A 20,726-nucleotide genomic window follows, 5' to 3' on the forward strand; every position below is an offset into this window, starting at 1 on the left:
TTTCCTCTTCTTTTCCATGAATCGACCCTAAAGGAGACTTTGACCAACGGAAGAAAATAGCAAGAGGCATCACGGCAAACAGGTAAATCTTTGACCTAACAAATTCCCCTCTGACCTCAGAGGGCGGCGTCTCTGTGTTACAGAGACCATGAAATTTAAAGCCACCTCTCAAGAAAAACAAACAAACAAAAAAAAACCTGCAATGTTCTGGCATTTTGCTTCACTCTCCACCTCTTCCAACAGATGTTTCCACCTATGATCCAATATTTCCCAGAGCTGAATCCAAAAAGCAATTCACATCTAATTCTCAGTTCAACTGCACACTGCCAAGTTATGTAATGTCTTTCTTTTTCCAAAACTGAAGAGAAGTCTACTTTAGGAAAACACAAAAATCTGATTACTTTTAAATGTCTAGATCAGGGGTGCCCAAAGTCTGTCCTGGAGGGCCGGCATCCCGCATGTTTTAGTTCTCTCCCTGGTTTAACGCACCTGGACCAAATGATGGCTCGTTAGGAGGCCTAAGAAGAAGACTGACATGCTGAAAAGGTTGTTGGTACCACCAGGGAGAGAACTAAAACATGCAGGATGTCGGCCCTCGAGGACAGACTTTGGGCGCCCCTGGTCTAGATCATAATTAGTGCGATGAACGATTAGTTAAACTGTCTGTTTAGCTGTTTCCGTGTCTCACCCTGCAGGTCAGCAAGGGTCTCCGTCCTGAGGTTGTGTTCTCCCCTCTCCTCCTCCAGCTCGACTTGCAGCCCCCTCATCTGCTTCTCCTGCTCCGCCTTGCTCGCTTCCAATCCGCTGCACTTTTTCTCCATCTCCCTGAGGCTGACTTCGAGGCTCTGGGCTTGTTTCTGCGTCTCCGCCTGGCTCCTCTTCAGCCGAGTCACCGCCTCCTGCTCAGCCTGCAGGGCATCGTTAGCCTCATTGAGCTACAGGTGAGAAAGAGATGAAGTTAGTTCTTATTTAGCCTAAAAGGCAAAACGTTTTTATTATAGCAGCAGATTTAGTAACATAAGGGGAAAATAGCTATTTCAGAACAGAATAGAACACAAATACCCTTCAATGTGTGATGAAATAAAAGTGAAGCAGCAGCAAAGTGACAAAATAGTATTTTCTTAATTACTCATGATACAAACGCATAAAAAACTTTGATGGCAAGTTCTAATTTTTCTGCGAGAAAAGTAAATCATGTTGTGGTGAGTAACAATACAGAGTTTCCTCCTCACCTGCTTTTGCAGCTGGATGTTCTTCTCATTAGATATTTGTGAGTGTTGGTTCCTCTTCTTCTGGTCCTCCAATTGGTCCCTCAAGTTGTTTACTGTGAAGAAGAACGTTATTCTGATTTTGAAAACGATAAACCCAGTGTCAGATAAAGGTTGATAGGTGCTCACATTCGTTTTCCAGGATGCGCTTCCTGTCTGCCTCCATCTCCACCTTGCGTTGGTTCTCCACACTCTGGTGCTGCAGGAGGGCTCGCTCTCGCTCCAGCTGCCTCATGGAGGCTTCCACTTTCTGCCGACTGTTCATCTGATAAAACAGGAATGCAAACGCAAACTTACATCTACCGTGTTATATCAGACTGGTTTAGAGCACCCGTAGCCACTTCTGAGTCCATTTTTACCTCCTTATCCAGTTCATTGACCAGCTTGTCTAAACGATTGGTGGCATTTCTGAAGACAACAACAAACTTGATTACAATTTTTCCATTAAAATATACTGTAGGATAGATAGAGATTTAAAAACAATTTCCTTTGTTAAAAACACAACACATTTGACCTGTTCTTTTAAACATTTTCTCCAATTTTCAAAAGGAGCAAACTGGTGAAATACAATAAATAAATAAAAGAACAAAAATGAAGCCGAATTTGACATTACCACTCTTCTTCTCGTTTCATTTAGCCTATACTGCAACTACCATTATTAGGATGTTTATTACTACCTCTTAAGTGATTCTGCTAATATATCAACAAAACATTAATCTGAAATGAATCCTGTTTATTCTTAAAATTACAATTTATAGATAACAGTGTATCAGAAAGTGATATAATCCATCATAATGATGTTCAAATGTGTGTGTCTCATCCATACCTGCACTTCTGCTCCAGTTCATCTTTGGCCTGCATCTCATGATCAAGCTGCTCCTCCAGCTGCTTAACCTTTTTCTGCAGCTGCTCAGAGGAAAAACAAAGAAAAATGTCTTCCATCTATCCTCTCTGACAGGATAAAAAACTTTGGACACAAAGTCACTCACGTCTTTCTTGCTATCCGCAGAATTTTCTGTATCCTTACAGTTGTCTGAATCCTCTTCAGGGCTGCTGCCTGATCCGCTCAGGAGCCTGCAAATACAGAGAGGAAACCAATGAATGTATGCAACCGCTTTAATTGGTAGTAACACACAAGTCCAAACTTCAGGGAGCATGTGAGGTTCAAAGATCAGCCATAACATAGTGTCAGTTTGTAAAACAGCAATTGTTTTACTCTAAAACAATTTGCTGTAAGGAAGCCCTGCTTTCTGACGTTTTTCTTGATGAGGCCAAACTTATAAAAGTATCTGCAGAGCCATGCAAAAGTATTCAGCTAAAATTTATTAATAATTGTTCAAATTAAAACCATACATTTAATTTTAGCAAGTAAAAAAAAAATATGAAAAAGGAGAAAAGCATTTAAGGTTTTCAACATTTTTGCCTAACGTGATATTAACAATGTGCGCCCACTCCATTATCAATTTAAACTTCTGTACCTAGTTTTTATTGTGAAATTTATTTAAAAGAAATAAAAAGCAAGACAAATTTACGAATTGTGTGATATATATAAATATATCATTGGAGTTTAGATGCAGAGTTGCTGCACTTGGTTATTTTCAGTACTGTTTACCATTTTAACAAATATGCCCAATAAAATTTGGCTACATACGAACACTTACTCTGTCCTCTGTATTTAAGTAGCAAGTTTGTGGATTAAGGCAATTCAGCAACATAACTTTAACAAATAAATGTTTTTTTCCTCAATTTTTATGCTAAGTTAAAGTGAGGCAGGAAACTATGATAAATCAGACGCAGAGAGGGCATTTAAAGAGACTGTCAGAACAAGGCGGCAGTATGGGTCTAAAACAAGGATCCAGTGTCTGGCTTCAGTGTGAAGCTGTTGTTTCCCGTTAAGCATTCCTGTAAACAGTCCTTCGTCAGTGCAAGGAACTGGCTTTTCTTCATATAAACTCATTACAGCATTACAAATAAATCAAAAATAAAAATTGAGCAATTCAGATAAAATACCAGTCAAATGAAAAGAACACAAGATTAAAAGACTTACTGATCCTCCTTGAAATAAGTGAAGCCGATAAATGGTAGCTGGTTGCCCGCAAACGCTCTGGGAGGAGGAAAAGTCTCAGCAGTTCCCTTTTCCACCTCTATTTCATCAAAGTTACTGGTGTCTATGTCGCTGTTCAGCTCTGGAACCACTGGAGCCACAGCTGGAACACAGGAGCAGAGGGCGAGTCGTTGAGTCAAACGGGTCAAGGAGGAGGAGGCGGTGCAAACCAGGAGGGTTAAAGTCGAAATAAAGATCCTGCTGAGTATAAAGACGTTAGATTGCCTCACAGTTATTTGCTGATCCTTTGAACCATTTCACATTTTACCATGTTACAAGAATTAACAGCGAATGATTAGAATATTATATTACAGTCTATAAATGGGAGGCATAAGGGAGGCAACAAAAGGTTTTTAATATTCTTTTCGAACAGAAATCTGAAAAGTGTGGAGTACATTTGTATTTCCTATGGCAGTAGTCTCTGGATCCACCTTATTCTGCTATTACAAATTTCCTCCACTGTCTTCTTTCTTTTGCCTCATTCACCTTCTTGTCAACTCTGAACTCTTTGACAGAGGCCATGGTCTGTTCAGGCTGATGATGTTAGTGTTCCGCTATAAAAGCATTCTGCATCTGACCTGATAATCTCATTTCACACGCCTGCTGTGTTCCTTATAAATGTTAAAATAACTTGATGATGCCGTTTCTCTGAAGTCTTCACAAAACAGCTGTGCTGCACTCATCCTTATAGATTAAATTAAAATGAATAAAGTGACTTTTAAGGGCCATTTATTGCATTGGGTTTTAGCTAAGTGCATCAAGATAAAGTAGCCTTGTTTTTAAGATTTTACTTGGAAGAAAACTGTGGGAAAAAAATGTTATCATCCTCCTTCCACTTTAACATTACAACTTTTGGTCCCTGCCATAAATGCAGTGAATGTAGAGGTTGCAATGTGACAAAGAAGTTTCAGGAGGCAAAGAGCATTTAAAAACCCTTCCTTGAAAACATTTTAGTACTGAATATGTTTTTTCACCCCTTTCAGCCAGCCCTGTGCCAACTTTGGCACGGCCTGCAGTAGGAGTGCGTTTTCTACAGGTTGGCGTGAGCTTGACACCACTCCTTTTCCCCACACAGTGCTTGCTTTGTGCCCCACACACACAGCTACCTTTCACAAATGAATCCTGACCACAGCAGCAGAAAAAAAAATACAGCACCCTCTGCTCTCCTTTCACAAGAGCAAGCACACTTTTGAACACGGCACGGCATGCAGACACAAATCCGTGCAGGGGCCAATCAGATAAAAATGGTCCTTTAGTCTATAAAAAGATTCCAATTAAATAAAAAGGAAGCAGTCTCAGACGGGTGTAATTCTGGCTCTATGCAAGCAGCTCATTGCTGTTAGGTCGGGACTTGACCGTCAGTTTGATAAATACACAGGACTGAAAATCAACGTAGGGGGTGATATAAAACTGGAAACTTAAAAAAAAAAAAAAAAAGTCAAACGTGTGGTGAGACAGAAAGAGACATGGATGGCCTTGTGGCAAGACTTCCCAGAGTGCTCTCTGATAGGGAGAGTCTAATGACAGGCAGCCGCGGCCACAGTGAGAGTGAAAAAGAGAGTCGAAACCCTTCGAAACGGGGCGCCCCTCTCATTAGATGAGGCCACACGGTCGTCCCGCCCGTTGCTACGGAAGATGCGCCTTTCTCAGCCCCTGCATCCACTCGTCCGTCAGTTCACTGCAATCATCGCCGTAAGCAAATAGAAGAAGATAAGAGTCGCAGCACAGAGCGAAGGCCTTACATAGCAGGGAGTTGATTCATTTTTAAAGATCTAAAGAGTGCACAGATAGAGCTCTGCAGGAAACAAGAAATAGATCTTTCTCATGTTTCCAGTGTGTGTTGAGCCTGTGTGTGTTGGAGACGGAGAGAGAGAAAGAGGACATGCATGTGCAGCGCAGCAGTGGCACAGCGGTGGTTTTATGTTCCAGACTGCAAGTCTCTGATCAGAACTTTAGTCTGGCCTTATAATCAGAGCCAGGTGCAGCGGAGAAATGGAGAGGCGAAAGGAAAAGGCTCTGAATGTAATCACTCACAGACACAAAGGTGCTCTTCATAATTCTAATGTAGAAATTCTAATTTTCTTCCTCTTTTTTCCCCACATATCCCATAATTTCAGCAATGTACAAAGAGCTTCTTGTGAAGACTATTTTTTTGTTTTATGTTACAAAGAGAAGTGCACACAGTAGATTAATGTTATCCAAATCTCATACTTAATCTTACGGACCTGTATGACAAGATTTTTATCTGTCATATGTACACAAAACCGTCCAGAGACAAGAATCTGATCAGAATCAAGTAATATATATATATATTTTTTAAAGGTTTTGTTGGCTCTAGTGGCCTTTATTTGAAAGTAGTTTGACAGGAAACAGTGTAATCAGAGAGGAAGACATGCGGCAAATGTCGCCAGGCCGGGAATCGAACCTACGACCACCGCTACAAGGACTAAGACCTCAACGTGGGTCATGCTTTGCCCCTGCGCCACCACAGCACCCCAGAATCAAATAATATTAAAACATTTTATGAGTTATGAGTTAAAATATTAAGGATATCTATGTTAAAGTATCTGACTTGAAATTAAATGTTTTGAATATGGCAATTACATAAAATGCTATGGAAAAAAGAACACAAAAAGCGTGGCAAGAATATGGAAAACTAATTTAATAATTAACTAAACATCAAAACAATATGACATTGCTTTCCACGACAAATATTTTATAAATCACAAAAGCAAAACAAATGATGAAAATCAGAGATAAAAAAATAATACTTTGAGTGATGCTCCAGAGGAGAGGGAGAAACAAATCAAAGTTTCCCTCACCCCAACTTTTGCTGCACACTGCTGATCAGCTCTGTCTTATTAGGGTCATGCTGCTTTACCACCGCAATTAAGAAGGCCTAGGAATGTCTATTAAGCAGCTGGCTGCAGGATGCCAACCTCAGAAGAAAGAAGACTAATTATCCAGCTAATAAATGGTTAATTAGTCACTTAATCTTCAACTAAACTGCAAGTGTGTATAATTTTAGAATTAAAAACAACAATTAAAATAGTGGACAATGTTAGTAAAACTGCCATAATCAAGTCATTTAATTTCACCAACAGTGGCTGTCGTTGCTCTCATTCCAGCATGTTGTCTTTTAAATTTGAAATACATCAAGTCTTTAAATAATTTGAAGACAACACATTTTGTTTTTGCTTCCATGTTATGATATCTTACATTTTTGAAAAATAGAAATTGTTTTATTTTCATCCCTTGCTGGAAGTTTCCAAAAACTGAACAGTTTTTACTTTATGTTTTTGTTGTTAAGCGGACCAATCTCAATGCACATTGTGTTTGGTCAACGACAATAAAAATATAGATTCATCTAAATTCCAAAGCAAACCGTTGATGTCAAATACATGACAGCAACCCAGTATTACTTGAAATCTGCTGCAGTTATCTTTAATGCATTTTTAAGATATACTCCATATGAGCTGATTTCCAGAAGGATTTGAGCAATAACATGATGTCCTGCTCTACAAAGCATCCCATAATTTGATGCCAGATATGAGACCATATGGAGAGCATGTGTAGCATAAGTGAAGGCTTACTGGTGCAGGGGCTGGAAATAAACTGAAATCACAGGCTAAAGTGGAGCAAATTTGGAAAGGGAATGGAATGAGCTGGAGGTGATAAGACAGAAATGGCAACAAGACTAAGGCACACATTACCAGACATGGGAATAACAGAGGAAACCCACACCTGCACAGACTCAGAGACATGCACCATGTGCCCACTTACTGTCACGGATGTTGTCAAAGGTCCACTGGTCGTCCTTGAAGAAGGGGTGACATTTGATCTCATCCACTCCAGTGCGGCCCAGTCGAACCTTCCTGCACACAGCAACAAGGAGGACACAGACACATTGAGAGGCAAGTTGCCTTAGTGAGAATGCAAAACACTCCCCACATCACCCCGCCCCTCCACCCACCATCACTAACATGTCAACCCAAAAACACAGAGCCCAGTGGAATGACTGCTCTGACCAAACTGGCCAGAATGGAGAACTGCATGACTGCTGCTGCAGAGAACCTCCTGTGTTCAGCCAGAACCAAGATAATATAGTTTCAGAAATGCAGAAAGTTAGCACGAGGAACCATCGGTGACACAGAAGCTTCCCTCCTTCAACGCCTCTCTGCATCCCCCTACCCCCAATACCTCTGGGTGCATGGCGGCAGAGGGGTGTGGCAGTTTGGGCTTGCCACGTGTGGGACATTCCAGATCAAGCAAGAAGGGGAGAGAGCGGAGTTTTCTGATGGGTGCATTAAAAAGAAAAAAAAAAAAAAAAAAAAACACGTGCAACCGAGCTAAGTTTAAAAGCTATGCCTTAGTGCCCAGAACACTAAAGGAGTAAATAGGAGTAAGAGAAATGGAAATTGGCAACAGTCAGGTAGAAAATGTTGCACATCATGAATTGAAAAAAACCATAAAGGAAAAATGAGATAACTCAAAGACAGACGGGATGGGGGGAGGGAGGGGATCAAGACCGGATGAGTGATCCAGCAAAATGGGAAGACAATGACAGAGTATGTGGGTTAACTGCATGCAGTGATTAGCGAATGTGTGTGTGTGAGACTGCCTCACATACACACATCTGATTCTGTGTGTGGTGAGAGAATAGTGAGTGAGAAGGTAAATAAACTCAGTGAGAAGGAAAAAAATGAAAGGCTGCTCTGTAGAGAAGCAGAAAGGGCTTGTGTTTGAAGCCTGTTCTGGGGAGGGGTCAGTAATATAAACAGGAAGTGGTCGCTTCCACTGGAAACGGCCACAAAGCAGGACCACTACCCATTTATTCATTCATGAAAACAAACCTTTGGATTCATTCAGCTATTTTAGGCAAACAGACTCATAAAAATCATTGTCTAATTTGAAAATACTTCAACAATGAATAATTCCTAATTTCACAATTGCCTGGAGTGCATCAAATTGAATGTTTCTTTTTAAACTTTTTATATGGGTTAAATAACTCACTGATCAGGGTGGAATTTTCTAGATAACACCACAAGCAGTCGAAAAACAAATGTCAGCTGCCTAAGGAGATTTTTATTGGGTTATGATCTTTTTAAATTGTTATACATAAAAATGACCAACATCATAATCATCTTCAAATCTGCTTTTTTGCTTCAGCATATGCCTGAAGTTGAGCTAGTCATTCCATTATGACCAACCCACACTGCCACGCCCCTCTGCCGCCATGCACCCAGAGGTAGTGGGTAGAGGGGATACAGAGAGGAATTTTGGTTTTGTTCACAAATTGGTTTCCATTTTTGAAAAAAACAATATAACTTTACATCAAAGATCAATAATTAATAAATTTATGACAATTTTGTTTGGATTTCTCATTTTTTGTTAAGTATGACTGTCCATTTTTTTTCTGTCAGTGTACTGCTGCTGGTGATTTCCCAGAGGAACCAGTAAAGTTCAATCTAATTCAAGCAAATCTAAGAACACGTTTCTTTTTTTTGGGCGATCCTCTCTTGTATCAAGACCCAGACGACCAAACGGCTAGTAGATCTATAATTGGATAATGCAGACAAACATACACCTCTCACGTTCTCAGATCATGTAGCGTTAACTTACACACATACAATGATTTTTGTATGTGTAAATGGCTCCAGCTACTCAGCATGTTCATACACATGAAGTGGATTATGATTTATTTTAAAAAAATGGTCTAAGAACATTTGATAATGTTTGATAAGCAAACCTGTCAGTGAGAAAGGCACTTATGAGATCTTTGGCATTCTGAGACATCTCTACATCGTCCGGAAAGACCAGAGCGTTATGGTGGTTCATGATCTTCCCATACGTTCCGATGAGAGACTCGGCATAGAACGGAGTTTCACCTGTGATGAATATTAGACATTTAAACTTTCTAGATTTTTACCAATAAACCCACAGAAAGAAGTTCATACTTGTGAATTTAAAATGTAACTCACCAACAAGCAATTCATACAGAGAAACTCCAACAGACCACCAGTCACATTCCCGGCCGTAGGTCCCATCACCGCCTTGAGACTGAAGCACCTCAGGGGAGATGTAGTCTGGTGTGCCTACAGCTGTCTCACAGTGCACCATACCAGACTGCAGACAAGCACACACACAATCACAAGTATAAGATTCAAAGTATCAAGTCTGTGGACACTGATTAATATATACCGAGATGATCCGTGTCAAAGTGCCCAACTAAACCAGTCTTCCAACACCTGTGGTTTATCTTACAGAACACGTCATGGCAAACTGTTTTGTAAGCTGTGCTAGTTTGAGGATCCAAAAAAGTCAACTTTTTACGTTTTACAATGGTAATCACAAAATAAGAGACAGTAGTGGCTGCTGAAGCCCCCGTTTGGCACTGCTTATTCTTAATTTAATCAAATTAGTGTATAGGAAGAAAAACTTTTGCCTAGAATGATTAAGTTTTTCTGTCAGGGTACCAATATTTTTTCTCAACAAGGTGTTTTTCTTTGAGACATACCTTTGTTATAAATATTATTGAATTTAATCTTAAATTATATATTTAGTTAGCCGTTTTATTTTAAATATTTTGCTTCTGGTACTTATTTTTTATTTTTGCTTATAGTTTTTACTTTTTAATTCTATAATTTTTAAAATGTTACTGATGCACTTTGTATTTTCTATCTTGAAAGATGCAAAATAAATGAAGCTAACTGTTATAATTTATTTAGTTAATTACCAGCAATACAAGTCTTTTTATATATCTACATAAGAAATGAAATCGTAAGAAACCATAATGCATGTCGAGGTGTTTGTAACGAGTTCAGAGGATTTCCCCAAAGACACAAATATGTAGGAGCAGCTATTTTAAAAAGCTGTGGTGAAAAGCTGAGAAACACTTCCTGCTCCACACCAGAGGCAGAACCACAGAGGCATTTTGATTTGATAGCTTAGCAAAGTAAATCCTGAAGCTTTTCAAAACAGCTTCAGTGCAATTTTGAGTGCCACTTCCACTATTTGAACACCTGATGGTGCACTAGAGCTCTAAGTAATAATACAAGAAACATATTTCCCTGACAAAGAATAACTTCTAAAGTTTCTGAAATACTGAAACATCTCATTCACAACAATAAGCCTACCGAGTTCATCCTCATGCAGGTGCCAAAGTCGGCTAGTTTGAGGTGTCCGTGCTGGTCCAGCAGCATGTTGTCCGGTTTAATGTCACGGTGGATGAAACCCATAGAGTGGATGGCATCCAGTGCCAGCACCAACTCAGCCGTGTAGAAGCGAGCCCACTTCTCGGGGATGTCATAGTTTATGGTGAGCGTGACCACATCTCCGCCAGGCATAAACTCCATCACCATGTAGAGGTTCCGATCATCTTGGAAAGCGCAGCAAAGCTGGAATGAAGTTCATTCCGCACATTGATGTCATTTTGAAGTGCTTAAAAATTTTGATACAGATTTGACAACACTGGTTTATTTCTACACAATTGGTTTTCATTGTTTAACAGCCAATAGTGAAAGTCAAAAATCATTACTGCAAACTTCAACCAATCAATCAATCAATCAATCAAATTTTATTTGTATAACACATTTCAGCAGCAAGGCATTTCAAAGTGCTTTACATTATATCAAACACAGAAACACAAAGTCATCAAGTGGGGGGTTTTGCATCCATAAAAGATTTACCAGTTACACTCCTACTGTGTTATATGGAACGAAATACCTATTGGTATTTTTATTCCCACTCATGCTCACAATCACGCAGTTTAAAACAATGTAAACAGCCTTTCAACGGGCTTCCGGCACGAGGCTCCGTACACCTCTTTCACGGAGCAGGGACTCCGTCGTCCCTCACGGATTTGATGCCAGGATTATGACATTCAAAATCACAACCAGGTTGAACTGATTTATCTAAAATATTACGTTATTGTAGCTTAATTAGTTTAGTTTTCAAATGTTTAATTTAAACATATGTTCTATTTTAATTTCATTCAAAATTACCTAGATAATAACACACAAGTTCCTTGTTACAACTTTATAGCTAACAAAGTTGGCTATAAAGTTGTACAACAACTTTATAGCAAATAAAGTTTGCTATAAAGTCGTAACTAACCAGTTTGAAACTATTATTTCAAACTGGATTCTTGTTCCACATCTTTTGATTTCCTTAGCAATTAATAAAACCATTAAGTTTGTAGGATTTGATTGAAACATCTGGATTAACAACACGAAACATATCTGCAAGATGATCTAAAGAGGTGTTGTCTGTGAAACTGCTTTTTGTTTCTTGTTTTTTTTTTCCCTGTGTGGGATCCTATTATGGATGGGATTCCTGCCGTGTTAAAGGTGTGCCCGACAAATAGCTGAAATCTCAAAGTGAAAACTTGTGGGTGGTTCTGTTGCTGCAAGAAGACAAATGGTGTAAACATGAGTAAGGCTACAGTGAACCACTTGCAGAAGGATGCAGCAACATTACACAGCTAAAGCTGCAGAACTCTGAGGAAAACACTGATGTTTTGTTTTTAGTCATTTAAATTGTGACCATATTCTAATTAGAATACCCTAAATCTGGGAGATGTCCTATAACATACTTTGGGATTAACAATGTCCATTTACCAAGCAACTCATGACCACTAAGTGTTATTAAAGTAGCAAGAAAGCAGAGGTCCTATACAGTTTCCATACTTTTCTAAACTAACATTTTCAGATTTCCCAGTCTATTTTTGTCCCATTTTATGTTAATAATTACCTTTTTCAACCACCACAGTAATTTATTTCAATGACTCTACTGGAGGTGTTTTAGCCTGAATGCGTCGGTGACTCAGCAGTCAGGAATTTAAAAAGTAAAAGCCTGTTGAATGTGCAAGTAATAGTTGGACTGTCAACAGATTCTCTCATCTAGCATAGGCGTTTTCACTGCTTTGCCGTTTTAATCTCTACTTGTCAGGCCTCCTAATTTATGTGGACAGGTACGTCTAGATAGAGTCGCAATGTTCACTTTTCAGCAGCGTCGTATAACACATTGAATGCAGTGTTATAACCTAAACTTGTGTTAAACTTCTCTTAAACTTCTGGGTTTCTTTGTTAACAGGGTGCTCTTTGTTCACTAATGTTCTCTAAGAAAGCTCTTAGGCCTTCACAGGACAGCTGGATATATAGTGAGATTAAATTAAACTCATGTTGCACTGAATTTACCATTAAGGTGACTTCTAAAGGCATTTGAGTCTCTTTAATTCAGAGGTACCAAAGTAAAGGTATAATAATTGATACCCTCTATGTTTTCCTTCCATTTTGCAATAATGTACCACTTTGTACTGGTCTATCACATAAAAGCCTACGAAAACACATGAAAAAGGTTAAAGAGGGTATGAATATTTTCGCACTGTACGTGTTGTGGAAAGAAATACACATCCACACCTGAACAATCCAGGGACTGTTGGAAAACGCCATGATGTGCCTCTCCTCCCAGAAGAAGGCCGAGTCTGATCTTTTGATCATTTCAAACTTGCTGAGCTGCTTCATGGCGTAAACCTTCTTCGAGGCCTTGTGACGGACCTGTAAATAAGGCCAGTCGGATAGAGAGAGGTGGTGATGTAAACTGTAACAACTGCACAAGGACAATAAGGAGAAAACTGTTGGTAAGTCACCATTCTGCTGAGATAACAGCAGAGATTCAGACATGAAACGGGAAACAGTCAGTGTTGTACACACCCATAAGAAGACATGCTTACACAAGTGCTAAGCACAAACACAGACGAGTACCCCTTCACACCCCCTCACCAGATTTCATATTCATACCCCACACAAAGCCTGTCCGGACTCGTTCCAACAGACAAACATCTTATCAGATACCTGATTCTACCAGCAGAAGAAAGGCAGTTAAAAGACGAGGCCAAGAGGAGAGCGAGGAATTACAGCCAATTTCAAAATGTATGATTCACTAGGTAGGAAATGATGTGAAAAATATTTTAAAGTTCTGTTTAAAACAGGGTGTTTTTAAATTTGTCTTGATGGTTGCTCCCTCTAGTGGCCCAGAAGCAAAATCTTAAATTCAGGAAAAAATTCTCTACTTCAAACGCAGAGTTTAACAATGAAATAAAAAGATTAAAGTAAATATTTTCTTCTTTTATAGGGCACTAGAAGAGAAACGCCTCACCAGCTGCACTTCACCATAAGCTCCTCTCCCGATCAACTTCACTCTTTCAAAGTCGTCAAGCTTCACCTGCAGCTCTTGGAGTTCATTCACCAGCTTCTCATCTGCAGATAAGAGATGGGAGTCAAATACTTCAGCAACCCAAAAGTTCAAGCTGCTGCCACTTATATTTAAAATACCTTTTGGAAATTTTTATTCAAAGGTCAAGAAAAATTTACTTTTTGTGATCTGCATAGTTTATCATCTCAATTTCAAATGGAACTGCAGAGAAAACATGGACAATACCATCGATTTACTTAGATTAGTCTTGCGGTCCAGTTTATAATTGTCCAAAAGGCAATGACACTTTTCGAACAAGAATTTGAGTAAATCAAAAGCTATTAGGACAAGAACTGGAATGTATATATATATACACATACATATATATAGAAATAAAATGAAATAAATAATATGAACTAAAAGAACTCTTATTTGATTAGAAAACGTATTTAGGGGATATGTTACTAAAACAAAAACAAAATAAATGGCAGAAGTAATCAAGATGCTTGAATGGATCATTTTAAATAAAAACAAACAACACATCTCAAAATATATCTGTAATAAGTACACATACTTGCATTAAATTAATTTAGTTAAACATACATTTAACTAAAACACTTTGTGGGCGACAAATCTATGTGAGGTGAAACTAAGGAGGAGAATTTGATCCCAGCAACAAAATTCAAAAGTGTTTCAAATAAAACCACTCTGCACACACATCGATCATAAACAATGTTGCAGATTGTTTATGAACATAATCAGCCTCTGAAAAAGATAAGTCTAAAGATAAGAGCTAGAAACACTCCCACCCATTTTATACCTTTGTATTAAGGTGCAACTCTTGGCATCAAGGTTTACTGAGGATTAGCATTTTAAAGCTGCTACTGGTTTTTGCCATACCCCTCTTATGGTTTGTAATACATTTTATGACCAGAGTCAAGAGTAGTGAAGTGTTGCTCTTCCCTACCTGTTTCTACACGCTGCCAGAAAACGCTCTGAGAATTTTCTCTGTCTAACAGGAAAAGCAAATTTGCCTGGAAAGTTGTTATATGGAAATTTAAGCAACTCGAGATTAAGCTTTTATTTGACATATTTTCTAGGAAAAGGAACTGGCATTTTACAGCTTCAGAAAAATCCATTCATATTTTGGCAACTGCCGCCCAGCCCTCAGGGTAGCTTGCACCTACAAGTTTAGACAACATCAACATATGCATGCCTCCAGATGATGATGATATCTGTCACTTAGAATCCCTTTATTCAAGGAAGAATAAAGGGATTCTTTATGAGCTGAATATATGAGCTGAATATTTATGACATGATTCTATAGTAAAAGAATGGTATTACTAAACTCGACTGCCTGAGGTACCAACCTATTAGTCCCCGAAGAAAAAAGAAAAGAAAAAAACTAAAAAAAACAACAACACATTTGACCCTTTTGAAAATGAGAAAAGCAACAAACACACAGCTCTGGCCAAGAAATGAAAAACAATTATTTAAATTATATACCGGTAAGTCTTGCATATTTGACGAAAACAACCACTGCAGTACTGAAACATGTTTGTTGGGATTAAATAATAAACGGTGGATGAAAAAGATGGAAAGTAACTATAAAAAGGACACAAAGCACCAAAACACTAAAAACACAAAGAGTAGCTCTTACATCTGTCCAGAAATGCCTCAATGTTCTTGTTCTTTCGCAGGACTGGATAGTTGAGATCAAGAGCTAAGGCATTCATGGAATCCTAAAAGACAAAACAAAAAACATGAATTTATTTTTTAAGTGACAACTAAGACAGATAACAAATGCTAATATTATATTCAAATGATTTAATTTCCAAGTTTGGATGCCTTTTAACACTCAAAATTCAGAGTTAGAAACTCTTACAATGTTTTACATTTGTATTTATTTATAGGACACATAACATTGATATCCCAGCATATCAAAGTATACATCACAGAAAATGCACATATTCAATCTCTTTTAAATCATCGATTCATCTTCAACCTCCAAATTATCTCACAAAAATTAGAGGCCAGTTTACAAAAGATATATTGCTGAAAAACTATAGAATACTTGGCTACAAATTGTTGACTATTGAAGGTTAGAAAATATGTTTGAAAAGCTAATAATTGTGTTGCATCTGTTTTGTTTTTTTTAAAAGACAGCATTGTACAATAATATGTTTTTGTTTAATTGATGAACAAATCAACATGATTTGAAGAACATTGAAGAGAAGGAGAAAGAGTACAAAATAGTTTACCAGGCGTTAAACATACCAAGGAGCACAATGGAGGAAGTATGGCACAGCAGCAACATTACCAAAAACTAGACATCCATCGAAGATTAATGACAGGCTTCCAAGAGGAGTACAGGAACAATAAAGCAGCTGTGGGAATTTCTGGCAAGTACTGGATGTATTAATCATGTGACGGCAATCTTCCATGTTTTTCATATTTTTGTGCCAATTCTTAAAAAAACTAAATGTATTCCTTCCAAAAGAACATCTGAAGTCTCTCGAAAGGTGTAGCTTTTATGTAAAGTCTGAACATTCTGCTCCCTTCCCTACAAGGTGTTCTTTTTGTGGAGTTTTATTGTTCTAAATAAGCAAGACAAAATTAAACTATGTTTCAAAGCTAAATGTCTCATTTTCGTGTTTACTAATCTGTCTGAAATAAATTTTCACCTGCTAGATGACCTACGTTTGCCTGATAACAGGTACCAGAACCAAATAAATGGACAAAGCAGTAAAAACCAGGGGAAGTATTTTATTAACCAAATTCTTAAATGGGAGAGAAAATTAAAGGAAATAAACACAGTAGTTCAATCTATTCTGGATCAATGGAAAAACACGTCTGACAAGTCATTTCAAAACGAAGGCTAATCACAAGAGGTTAAGGCTGACTTCCAGAACACACAGACCATTTCTGTGCCTCAACAGAGAGGGGGTTAGTGGGAGCATCTGACTAACAGTCGGGGTCTCTGTGGTGTCATCAGAACTCAAATTAGGGGTTTCAGGTTGCATGTAAATCCAAAATGTCTCTGTGATCCTCGACCTAAGGGGCTGGCAGGACAGTTGGACAGGTGGGTGAGGGAGGTGGGGGTTAGAATGCGGAGTGACCCTCTGTTCCCGCAGCCAGGGGTCAAGTTGAGTCACCCAACATGCATGCGTGTGTCTAGGGAAGTTGAGCCATCGGTCTGTTTGTTCGAGGACTTATGGGGGTTGGGGTGATCAGGGGTGGAACAATTCTGCACCTTTAAATAGCAGTGGTGAGGCAAAATCCCCCCCCACTGCAGGCGGATGGAAATAGACGTAAAGGCTCAGAAGCTATTGTGGGACGAGCCGCATAGAGGTTTGGATTCAGTCTAAGCAATCAAAGATCTGTGATCACTTTCTACAGTCGGTATTTACTCAGATTTTTATGACTGTGGTATGTTACTGCAGGGGAGAAGTGAGGTCTGCTTAAAAGATGTAATAACACGTTCAATAAAACCGGAGGAAACATAAAGTCAGCTGTGTGTGGTGATAGTTGACAAACCTTTGAATCGCATTAATATTCTTCTTTGTTAACTACAGTGATAATAATATTTTAAACACAGTTATTTTCATGCATCATCTTCTCAAAAAAGCATGCTTTGTGAACAAATTCTGAGCTCAGACTCTCATTAAACTCTTTACTAATGACAACCCTTATTGATGAGTTTCTAAAATAATAATACTTTATTCTACAGGCATGAATTTAGTCCAATCTGAATTGTTGCCATGACCTTCCCCAGCATAGAAGTGACCACTCAGTTCAGATCCCAGTCTGATGCAACATCTCCTTCTACTAAATGATCCTACAAGACACTGTTACCCAACATTGCTGTACTTCAATGTCAGTGCAATGCATGATCATACCCTGGTTGGATTTGGCAATATCAGACAGATAGTCGTTTAATTTTGTTTGCATTCTTACAGAGATCTAGTGCATCTAATCAAACTTTTTGTTAAATTTAGCAAGTGTGTAACCATTTTTATTAAAGTGAATCTAATAAACTCAAACAACACTTGTCATTCCTGCCAAAACAAGAACGCCGAAGCACTTTTACAAAAGCAATATCAGTAAATCTAATACACAAAGCTCAGAGGAAACAGGAAGAAGCTCATTTATAACAGCTAAATCATAAACCGCTTTAACATCTGATGATTCCCAGCTTGGCAATTTTATTCCATCACGTTAGAAAATACACATTTTTAAATCAAACCAACAAAGACATTTTTTTAAATTGTAACAGGTAAAAGTGTTACAAAAGGGTTCACAGTGGTTTGATTTTTAGGACAAAGCATTTAGTCTCTGTGAAACCCTTAACAACATGTAACAAGCTTTCCACATGTGTGTCTTTAACAGTAGGACATAAGAGGCCATTTCCTCATAAACTTCCTAAAGAAATGAACGGCAGACAGATTGGTGACCCTTTAAAGAGTCTATGCTGGACCTCTTTAGAAGTGAGCATTGGGTCCTTGTAATTTTGTCACAGTTCCAGTCTATTTAAGCTTTGCTCTGAATGTATATGGAATTTTCAGGCAAGTATCTATTTTCTTATAGAAAATTCATCCGATTTATCACAAATGAAGCTAAACAAATATGTCTGTTTTACTTGCATGGCATGTTCTCTTTTTGATTTTGAGCAAAGGGTGTATGTCACACCATGTTTATAATCAATGGATTCAAATACTTTGATCAACGTTTAAAGCCTAAAGTACATCTTCAAATCCATGGGAAATTTGTAATTAACTACTATGAGCAGAAAGTGAAGGATTAGTTTTACAAATGTCAACTTGAAACTCTGTAACTCCACTTCCTTCATCTTCATCTACATCTGGGCTTTTCAATGAATGCAGCACATTTGGCAGCTTTGGAAAAATCTGTAACATCTGTTTAACACGTTAAGCAGATAATGGATTACAAATTTTCAGAATGTCAAAAACATGTCCACCATTTAGAGCTTGAATTATTGACACATGGATCTTTGCCAGTGAAAGAGAGAAATAAAAAGTGGTGTTTAAGGATAAGGTGAAAGTGGTTGATACCATAGAGCCATTGGATTATTGGCTATGATCAAGGAGTCAGACTTGCTCCAACATTGTTTCATCTACCCTGGAGACATTAAGCTTTAAACAAAGCAGGAAACTGAAATTCAGGGACCATTAACCCCATTATTTGCATTTGTGCTGTTTTTGTACACACACATTTTTGTTCGTTGGCAGTAAAGAGTTTGCATCAACGACTAGGAAAACCATTATAAAAACACCTGAAAAGTTAACTGCAATCACCCTCACAGGGAAGACAATGTTGCTGCATTAATGCAATTTGTAGCAGTGAAAGATTTCAACTTCTTTCAAATAAGAAGTTTGATGTCTTTTGTTTTCAGGAATTTGGAAAAATCTGAACATGATCCAGTTGCTACCAACTGTGTGTCTCATCATGGTAGAGTCTTTTGGTAATGTAAGGCACGACAAATGATACCATCAGGTATGCATTCGATAACAAAGGCTTGACTAAAAAGATAAGAACAGAAAAGGCTCATCTTGTATTAACCATCAACTTTGGATAACTCTAAAATGATTTTATGTCCACGGCAGTTCTTTTTTCTTGGCCTTCTTGCAAACATAATTGTTAGAACTCCATGAATATTGCTGATAAAATAAAAGCCTCTGCTGCGTTTTACTTATCATCATGAACACTATACCAATACCACAAGCACACAGACAAATGGCTGAAAAGAGGAAATTAAATGTTATAAGCAATATATTATCCATGGTTTATCTTAGATAAAGACATAAGCCACCCAATAACCACTCCACAAGCCACTAATCTTAAGTATACATTATAAAAATTACATGTAATCATAACATGACGCTTAATTTATGTAACCTTAGGAGATAAATCACATGAATGTAAAGGTGTTTTGCTTTTTTATACAAGTTACATGACTAATTCCTCAAATAACTGTTGATCTTTTGAACAAATACAACACTCATTTGTCTTTGAATTTAAAAAGAGGCCATCATCAATAAATGGAACATTTCTGAACAGGATTTGTAGCCCAATACATGCATCGTCTTCTTTTTATCTGAAATCGGGTTGTGAGGGCAACAGGTTCAGGAGGGAATCCCAGACTCTTGTTCTCTTTCACCCGGAGGAACAATATATCCCATCTGGCTTGTGATCCCCAGAATAAGCTGGAGTTTCTCACTGGAGAGAAGGGATTTGTAGTTCAATAAATTGTTAGTTATTGTCCCATTGATCAATAACCCTTTAAAAATAACCAAAACAGATTCTAAAACGAAAGGGTTGAAAAACTTTCTATATGTTTATGTGATACTGTTAATCTTGTGTTACACTGCCAATACAAAAAAAAATAAATTAGTCAAACAGGAAACGGTGAGGTGAGGTCATGACTAATTATCTCAGACTCTATTCCAGGAAACGACTCCAGCTTCCTGCCTGTTTTTTTCCCAGCATCAGGAAGCTTGGTGGCCATTGTTACGTCGACCCAGAACTGCTTAACAAGGGGAGCCAGTGCCGAATAGAAATATAAAAAATACAACATTTTGAAAAATGACCACACAGAGATGAATGTACTCAAACATCATTTGTTGTCTGTTTACTCAGCAACATGAGGCGAGCTGGATTTATCAGGTATCACTGTCCTGTACTCAGTACTTTGCTTGTGAGTCATCAAGCCTAAGAATAGACACAATTCTGTCATTTAACAAGCAGAGTGGTCACAAATTCTAATTAAACTTAAAACTTATTTGCCAGTCACGTTTTCCTACTGATGATTGTTCCACAAATACAGACCCCTGATACATTTGTTATGCCTAACTACAAGCCTAAATGTATTTTATTCACATTGTATGCTACGGACCAGCACAAATTAGCACATGATTGCTGGCTGGCAGAAAAATTAGTCGTGTATAGTTTTCAGAATATTTTTTTATTGTACTTCTGTTTGCTTTAATCCAGTTGACCAAGAAATTCCACCACATGAACATGTGATTGTTCAGAGTTGTATCTGAACCATTGCATTTAAAAAAAAACTGTATGTTTAGCATTGTTCTCCTAATATCCAGGATGAGAGCCTCACATATACGTATATTTTTAAAGTACCGGTA

At 38.1% G+C, this 20,726-nt stretch overlaps 1 protein-coding gene across 6 annotated transcripts in view; it reads right to left on the minus strand.

Annotated features, from left to right (window-relative positions):
- LOC114158490 (rho-associated protein kinase 2-like) overlaps positions 1-20,726 on the minus strand; it is a 37,555-nt gene that overhangs the window by 15,525 nt on the left and 1,304 nt on the right. For all 6 annotated transcript variants that reach the window (XM_028040032.1, XM_028040031.1, XM_028040029.1 and 3 more), the window contains exons 2-15: positions 15,227-15,308; positions 13,531-13,631; positions 12,792-12,929; positions 10,509-10,769; positions 9,354-9,498; positions 9,122-9,260; positions 7,156-7,247; positions 3,316-3,475; positions 2,258-2,342; positions 2,095-2,174; positions 1,628-1,676; positions 1,398-1,533; positions 1,233-1,324; positions 689-935 (exon numbers count right to left, since the gene is read on the minus strand). In XM_028040032.1, the coding sequence (XP_027895833.1) occupies positions 689-935; positions 1,233-1,324; positions 1,398-1,533; positions 1,628-1,676; positions 2,095-2,174; positions 2,258-2,342; positions 3,316-3,475; positions 7,156-7,247; positions 9,122-9,260; positions 9,354-9,498; positions 10,509-10,769; positions 12,792-12,929; positions 13,531-13,631; positions 15,227-15,308 (1,807 nt within the window). The remainder of the gene's footprint in view (positions 1-688; positions 936-1,232; positions 1,325-1,397; positions 1,534-1,627; positions 1,677-2,094; positions 2,175-2,257; positions 2,343-3,315; positions 3,476-7,155; positions 7,248-9,121; positions 9,261-9,353; positions 9,499-10,508; positions 10,770-12,791; positions 12,930-13,530; positions 13,632-15,226; positions 15,309-20,726) is intronic.

Source organism: Xiphophorus couchianus, chromosome 15 (genome assembly GCF_001444195.1).
Source record: "Xiphophorus couchianus chromosome 15, X_couchianus-1.0, whole genome shotgun sequence".
Classification (NCBI taxonomy): Eukaryota; Metazoa; Chordata; class Actinopteri; order Cyprinodontiformes; family Poeciliidae; genus Xiphophorus; species Xiphophorus couchianus.